We start from the raw sequence: 7,601 nt of genomic DNA, 5'->3' as shown, positions 1-7,601 counted from the left end.
GGGCCTGGGCGAAGGGGGCTTCTTTCCAAGTCTGCTGCTGGCGGAATGTTGTGTCCAGCGACCACTCAGCACTGCGGCACATCTCAGCACGACACGGGCGTGGACCCACCGTGACCACGTACACAACCCTCCCTGCACGTCATGTGTTGCACCTTGGAGTTGCTGAGGTGCAGCACCTCGCTCAGGTACACGGGCAGGTAAGTGTCGTGGATGAGGGTGGCCACGGAGCAGAGCATTTGGGCTGCAGGGGCGGGGGGAGTGGGGGGCCCGGTCAGGCTGGTCAGGCCCCAGGGAGTTGGCTTGCAGGAACAGAATCATGCCGAGCAGCCTGCCTCGAGGTGGGGCCGGGCACCGGGCTGGACAGCTGATCTCACCTGTACAGAGCGCGATGAGGCGCTTGTTGGCCTCTGGGTCTGTGAAGGGGCTGAACATGCTGAGGAAGCCCGTCTTCTTCTCGGGCTGGGGCGCTCCCGCAGCACCCAGGCTGCCGGCTCCGGACGCAGAACTGGCACGGGGAGGCGCGGGACCCATTCTCCTTTGTGCAAATGGATGCAATAGTACATTTGGGCGCGGGATCACGCGCTGGGTGGTCAGAGGACCGACGAGGGTGCCACGCCCACGCAGCGACGGGACGACAGCTCCGGCTGCAAACATGCCCGCGGCGGCCATTACCGCTTCGTACAATACTCAAGGAAAGACTAACTACAGTATATACAATGCTCGGGTACAGCAGCTGAATTGCCTCGTAATTGAGGCCACGATGGTTGCCGGATCATTTGGTAATTTCTGTCGAAGGACCTTACTCATCTGCCAGGGCGCCAGGGGGCGGCGGAATCTTGGGCGAGCCTCGTCATGCCCCGTTCTCAATCTGCTGGACCGTCTCTTACGATACTTAATGTTTGCTTCATACCTTGCTTCGCGTGCAGCAGCATGTCCCGGATCGTGTAAGACCCCCGAAGGACGATCGCAACCCTCCTCCGGAGGCTACTATGCCCCAGCGTAATCATGCAGGACACTTGTACACTTATATTTCTTACAGGATGCAAGAGGAAACAGTGTAATCGCTCAGCGGAAGAGTTCAAGTTCGTCGAGGGCGCGCGCCCTGAGTACCGGAGGAATAACACTACAAGTCCTCGTCAACAAACCCACTAGGAAACAGGAGCCGAAGGGGATCGTACGATGTACACGCCCTACTACTTGATTTTTCATTCTGAATGCCAGTGTGCCACCCCACATCTTTGTGTGTGGCGCACCAGCTGCGACCGTGCATCCAGGACTCCGCCCAAGCCTCGTTTGTCCATCGACAGCTCGCATCTAGCAACCGTCACACATTTTGGATCGTATCGCCGAGCAGATTTCGTAAGAGATACACCCACCCATCTCTTCAGCGTCGCCACGCGTCTGATACCATGACCCCGCCGGAACCTCAACCCACCGAGACCGTGATTCGCTTCAAGAACGAGTTTGGAGAGACGCTCGTGGGCTGGCTTCTGGACGCTGGTTCCAAAGATAACACCGTGATCCTGTGCCATGGGTGAGGAGCAGCTGCCCGAGATCTGGAGATGGTCTGCCTCAGGGGCCGTTGATGGTGCCCCGGGGTAGTTCCTGGCCGGTTTCAGCAGCACCTACAGACTTCCATCCGCCAGGCCTTTTCTGTCGCTGAAACAAAGCACTCTAGGCCAGACTTCCACACATACCAACCCTGGACCCCCTCCCTTGTACAGGTACATGTCCAACGCGACCCACTGCCACTTCCAGCGCCTGGCGGCCGCCCTCGCCAGAGCCGGGGTGTCCTCCTTCCGCTTCGACCACGCCATGGCCGTGGACGGCTCGAGCGAGCGGCGCCGGTCTTTCCTAATGGGCAATCACGCCCAGGAGGTGGGTGGATTTCGTATGGGTAGGCAAGTGCCAAGATGGGATTGTTCCTCGCACTGAAGACTCCCCATTCTCGCAGACCCCCGCTCTATTGACTTCTCAACGTGCCTCTCCTGGCCTCCCAGCGTGCCACCCCTCGCCGTGAACCCCCGCTTCCCTAGGTTGATGAGATCCAGGCGGCCATGGACGCCCTTAAAGGCGCCGGATACACCACTTGCGTCGTGCTGGGCCACAGCAAGGGCGGCCTGAACGCGTTCATGTTTGGCGCCCAGGTGGCCAGCCCGCCGCCGCTCGTCGTCTCGCTGGCCGGCCGCTTCAAGCCGCGGGACGGAGTGCTACAGCGCTTTGGGCCCAACATCCTGGATCAATTGGTTGCCAGCCCCGCCATGCCCAGGAAGGAGGCAAACGGCATGGAGTGGGTACTCACCCTCGAGGTGGGCTGCCGGGAGGAGGGGGTGGGGTCCGAAGGAGGAGTGGACGCGATATGCCCCTGGAATGATGCCGCTCCCCGCAACGCACAATGCCACACCCCTGAGCCAAATCTCTGGCGAATCCGTGAAGCCCGCGCGCGTCCACTCCGGCTGAAGCCCTGCCCGCTTCATGCCCATGGTCGATCATCAGGATTGATGCCATCTTAACAATGCCGCGCCCCTTCCCCCTCTCCCTCCCGCAGGATGTCGAGGAGCGGGTGAACATCGACGTGGAGGCCCTCGCCACGCGCTGGCCGGCCGGCACCCGGTTGGTGCTCATCCACGGCCGGGAGGACACCACGATCCCGTGGCAGGAGGCGGAGTACCTGGGCGGGCTCCTGCCCCACGCCAGGACAGTCTACATCCCTGGGGCCAACCACAACTTCACCGACCACGCCGCAGAGCTGGAGGGCGCTGTTCTGGAGGCCGTCCTGGGCGCGGCCGCCTGAGAGCGGCGGCGTGGGCGGGTGCGGTGCAGTGGGAGGCTGTAGACCTGTGTTGTTGGTGACTCTGCACCGAGCCAGGAGTGCCACTCAAAGTTGACGGGTGATACCCTATGCATTGCTCGAGAACAGGGCGACAGGCCCCCACTGACTGTCCATGTGAGCAGAGGGCCTGGTCTTGGAGGCATTACAAGTCGTGGGGCAGAGGACAGGCGGGCGTTGGCATCCAGCAGTGGCCCCGGCTCATGAGCTGAAGAACTCACTGAGCTTCACCGGCCCGGACGCCGGGGCATCGTCGGCGCGGGACGGGCTGTCGCTGCCGCTGCTGTCGCTGCTGGAGGACCTGCGCCGCTTCTTCTTCGACTTGGACTTCTGCGGCGAAAGTGGGTGGCGAGGGGAGGCCCTGTCAGGGTCTGTGTGCGCGGTGGGGAAGAGCCACACAGCGTTCCCGTGCAGCATGGCATGCCATCTGGACGCCGAGAACAGACTGCAAGGCCACCACAGCAGCATCTTTGATTCACCTCAGACCCAGTGCCCACAGCTTCCAGACTCACCTTGTGTTTGTGCTTTTCTTTCTTGTGCTTAGAAGACTTTTCTTTCTTATCCTTCTTGCTCGACTTCCGTTTGGAATCGTGCTGTGGGGGATTTTGAAGAGTGAAGATTCAGAACCCTAGCTGAGGGGCAGAGCACGCGCTGAGCTGATTCGTGTAAATATTTAGTCAGCAAGCCAGTGAAGAAGGGGCATCTCAAGTACAACAGATCCCCATTCCCATCACTCTCTGCGCTACCTTTGTAATGCCGGGTGCTGTCAAGCCCATCCGGGCGGCCCTGTCAGCTGCCAGGCCCTCTCTATACTCCCCTGTGCACGTGCAATGCATTCCTCAGTGAAGAAGGGAACACTATACACTTGTGGGGCCCATCCAGCAAAGTATCACGCCAGTGCCACTCACGCATGAGGGCATCTTGAGCTTCTTGCGCCTCCAACTCTCTTGCCTCGGCGTCCTTTTGTCGCTGTTTCCACTCCTCATAGCTATATGTTGGGTAAGGGAATCTGGAGTCAACGTCGGGAGTCGCACCGCCTTTATAACAGTGTGTACACACGTCAACTTACCTAGGCCGTTCTACTTGTAGTGCTGCTAGTCGGGCTTCGTGCCACGCGGCGCTGTGGAATGACACATCAACTCCATCTCCCGTGTTGGTTGTGTCCGCAGGATCGCCATCCCGCGACGTATGACGGGACATCTGGGCAGCCTTGTGCTGCTGATTTTTCCCCATAGCGCCTCCTGCTCGTCGTGAAGATCACAACTGAAAGTTTCGCAGCTGAAGAGCTAAATTTATTTGAGCTATCTCAGATAATTTTGTATGTGGGGACATTCCTGGTGTTGATCAGGGCACTGTTCATTCACTCGTAGCTTTGGCCTGAGCTCCCAGAGATTCTTTCTTTTTCCCTGTCGCGTCAGCGAACCTCGAGAGCAGAGCGAAATGCCGAGCCCTGACGATGTGCCCCTGCATCACTCCAGACATAATTTACCAGAGGCAGAAATTACATCGACACCTCATCTCACTTCCTGCCCGTAGGGTTCTGTGATCCCAGGTGCACGTGCCCTCACCCAGCCCTCCTTCACGAACCGTCCACCCGCCGGACACCCAACACGTGACACGATGCTGAGGGCTCTGGCTTCTCGCGGCCGCCAGCTGAAGCAGCTGCGGTCCCTGGCGGTCCGTGGCTACGCCACCGAGGCTGGGAAGACCGGCAAGAGTGTGAGTAGTGTGTGATCAGCAGGGCTCCAGCCCCACCACGACCTGACTCCTTCACCATCGTGTACCAGGCTCTAATATCGAATTAATATAATTACCACAATCCTCGCCCCTAATCGCAGAGCCTGCCCCTGATCCTGGGCCTGGCTGGCCTGGGAGGCGGTGGTTACTACGCCAAGCAGAGCGGTTTGCTGGATGGCCTGCTGGGTTCGTCCGCCATCCCGGCGACCCCCTCCAAGGTACGTGCTTCTGAAGTTGTTTTCGCCCGGTGCATTCCCGGTGGCAGTCCGGTGCTCCATGTCCGAAGCCCGGTGCATGTCTCTTGATTACCTCAGCCTTTTGTCCAGCTCAGCACCTTGGGATAAGGGGTGAATTGTGCTTCCTCGCCCTGCCAGCAAACCTCAACCGCCTTGCTTCATGCCTCAATGGATAAACACCTGTTCTGTCTGTCCCTTGAGGTCTGCAGCGCCTGAGCTTGCAGTTTCCCTTCTCAAGGCCCCGTCGCCCTCGTCTCCCTCTCCTGGCCCCCCTCCTCCTCCCCCCCCTCCCTCCCTCAACCGCCTCCCCTCCCCCCAACCCCCATTGCTCAACCATTCAAGTACCCCCCCTTCCCCCTCCCACAGGACTTCAAGCCCGACTACCAGGCGGTGCGCGCCGCCATCGAGGACGTGCTGGAGTCCAACGATGAGTACGACGACGGCAGCTACGGCCCCGTGCTGGTGCGCCTGGCCTGGCACACCAGCGGCACCTACGACAAGAACGACAACACGGGCGGCTCCAACGGCGCCACCATGCGCTTCGGCCCTGAGTCCGGCTGGGGGGCCAACGCGGGGCTGGGCGACGCGCGCGACATCCTGGAGCCCATCAAGAAGAAGTTCCCCTGGATCTCCTACTCCGACCTCTGGACCCTGGCCGGCGTGGTGGCCATCGAGGCCATGGGCGGGCCCCAGATCAAGTGGCGCCCGGGGCGCTCCGACAAGGAGGAGAATGGGTGCGTGCCGCTGCCGGACGGGCGCCTGCCCGACGCGTCGCGCGACAACAAGCACGTGCGCGACGTCTTCTACCGCATGGGCTTCAACGACCAGGAGATCGTGGCGCTGATGGGCGCGCACGCCATCGGGCGCTGCCACGCCGACCGCTCCGGGTTCGTGGGGCCTTGGACCTTCTCCCCCACCACCTTCTCTAACGGCTACTTCACCGAGCTGAAGGGCAAGTGGCACAAGAAGAAGTGGAACGGACCCATCCAGTACGAGGACAAGACGGGGGAGCTCATGATGCTGCCCACCGACATGTGGATGGTCTGGGACAAGAAGTTCAGGCAGTACGTGGACCTGTACGCCAAGGACCAGGACAAGTTCTTCGAGGACTTTGCCGCGGTGGGTTCTCGTGGTTGTGCGGGGAGGGTGAGGCATGAGGCCCGAAGTGACGGGGGCTTGGCAGGGGAGCGTGGGCCCCCCTCTGCCCCAGTGCAGGGGCATGCAGGGACTGCGGCACCGTGGCCACACCTGCAGCCGCACCGCACCCACCGTCGCCACCTCACACACACCCTGCCACCCCATCATCCCCGCCAGGCCTTCAGCAAGCTGCTGGAGCTGGGCGTGCCCTTCGAGAAGCGCGACTTCAACACCTCCCCCTCCAGCCCCAAGCCCATGGCCTGAGGACAGCGGGAGGGCCGGGGCCCAACCCTCCACCGCGGTGGAGTGAAGAATGGACAATGCAGTCCCTGAAGTACAACGACAGGAAGACCCTGGGAGGGCGGGCCGTGCCCAGGCGCACGCTGCCTCAAAGTAGAACGATGCTCTCTCCGTGTATTGAAGTGCTGCAGCCGCGCCCGACGGGCGCGGCCCGTGCGGGACACCAGATCTGTAGGGTATGTAAGTTTTGGTATCATGTAAGCTGAACCCCAGGGGAGATTCCAATCGTCAGCCTGGCCAGAGTATCCAACTGCCCCTCGTGGGTGCCAGAAGGAGCAGAGGAAAATGAAATGGAACAAAATCTGCGTTGCCGTATTGAAGACCCCTTTATTGTTATCCTTGAGATCCTTGGTATTCGTTGGCGACAGCACAGTGTGGCGAGCGAGAGTTTGGAGATAGTTTCGCGGAGTTCGGACCCATCACGGCATGCGCAGCACGCCGGTTTCAATATAACCACCTGTCCCCGCCTTGCCAGATCCACGGGCACACGGGCCGAATCTGGACGCTGGGCGCCACCAAACTTCAGAACATGCCGACCGGTATACAAACCCACCCCCTCCCTGCATGACGAGCGCACGAGGGCCCTCCGATCTGTGACCGACACTTCCAGCCCGCCCCCCTCGGGCCGAGCTCGACATGGCCACACCAGGCAGCGCGGACACCTGCCAGGATGCCACATCCCCCAGTCCCCCATTTTTATTCTTTTCCCACAGTGCAAACGACCGGGTACGAGGGTGTGCAGGCCGGCTTGCCCACCAGGTCGAGCATTCCCGAGGAAGGAGCGCGCCGGGCACCCACTCACACCATGAATCCTCCCCCCCGGCACAGGGCACCCCACCCCTGCGTGGAGGCCCGGCCTACTCCGGCAACACTCTCCGCTCATCCACCTCCAAGCTGAGCACGGGGCGCCCCGAGCGCCTGAGGATGGCGCGGCGCAGCCTGCCCTCGGCCGACAGCATGCCCTCGCCCTCCCTCCTGGCCTCCCCCGCGCCCAGCGTCAGCAGCTGCGTGGACGACGCCAGCGGGGAGGAGGTTGCCAGCGGGGGGGAGGGCGTGCGGGTGATGGTCCGAGTCCGGCCCCCCAACCGCCGCGAGCAGCGGGAGGGCGGCGCCCCCGCCCTCTCCCTCGTGGGGCCACGAACCCTGGTCCTCACCGAGCCCTCCCGCCTGGAGCCGGTGGTGAAGAGCTATGACCATGTCTTCGGCTGCGAGTCCACGCAGGAGGAGGTGTACGCAGGTGGGTGCATGGCCGAGGTGGGAGGCTCCCCCCGGAGTGACCCTCTGGACAAGAAAGACCTCCTCAGAGCGTGTGAGCCCGCCTCTTGCCCACACCTCCCCCCCGCCTGTCGCCGCGGCCCCGC

At 61.9% G+C, this 7,601-nt stretch overlaps 4 protein-coding genes across 4 annotated transcripts in view; 3 read left to right on the top strand and 1 right to left on the bottom strand.

The window, feature by feature from the left end:
• Positions 1-531, bottom strand: part of F751_0779 (hypothetical protein) — a gene marked incomplete at both ends in the record, with an annotated part of 2,867 nt that extends 2,336 nt beyond the window's left edge. Inside the window, 2 exons of the mRNA XM_011401493.1 lie at positions 153-241; positions 375-531. Coding sequence (XP_011399795.1) covers positions 153-241; positions 375-531 — 246 coding nt within the window. The remainder of the gene's footprint in view (positions 1-152; positions 242-374) is intronic.
• An 878-nt stretch (positions 532-1,409) lies between these two features.
• F751_0778 (hypothetical protein) lies at positions 1,410-2,794 on the top strand (the record flags this gene model as incomplete). Its single annotated transcript, XM_011401492.1, has 4 exons — positions 1,410-1,534; positions 1,725-1,878; positions 2,037-2,309; positions 2,549-2,794. 4 exons carry the CDS (start codon positions 1,410-1,412, stop codon positions 2,792-2,794), a joined length of 798 nt encoding a protein of 265 aa, XP_011399794.1.
• Positions 2,795-4,450: 1,656 nt separating this feature from the next.
• On the top strand, positions 4,451-6,204 carry F751_0777 (Cytochrome c peroxidase, mitochondrial; the record flags this gene model as incomplete). Its single annotated transcript, XM_011401491.1, has 4 exons — positions 4,451-4,549; positions 4,669-4,785; positions 5,170-5,922; positions 6,118-6,204. 4 exons carry the CDS (start codon positions 4,451-4,453, stop codon positions 6,202-6,204), a joined length of 1,056 nt encoding a protein of 351 aa, XP_011399793.1.
• Positions 6,205-6,876: 672 nt separating this feature from the next.
• Positions 6,877-7,601, top strand: part of F751_0776 (Kinesin-like protein KIF15) — a gene marked incomplete at both ends in the record, with an annotated part of 6,262 nt that continues 5,537 nt past the window's right edge. Inside the window, 2 exons of the mRNA XM_011401490.1 lie at positions 6,877-6,966; positions 7,069-7,477. Of these exons, the coding sequence (XP_011399792.1) occupies positions 6,877-6,966; positions 7,069-7,477 (499 nt within the window). The remainder of the gene's footprint in view (positions 6,967-7,068; positions 7,478-7,601) is intronic.

This window comes from Auxenochlorella protothecoides, assembly GCF_000733215.1.
Source record: "Auxenochlorella protothecoides strain 0710 unplaced genomic scaffold scaffold111, whole genome shotgun sequence".
In the NCBI taxonomy this organism is placed as follows: domain Eukaryota; kingdom Viridiplantae; phylum Chlorophyta; class Trebouxiophyceae; order Chlorellales; family Chlorellaceae; genus Auxenochlorella; species Auxenochlorella protothecoides.
Note: the sequence above shows the minus strand (reverse complement) of the source record. Positions and strands in the feature narration are given on the sequence as shown.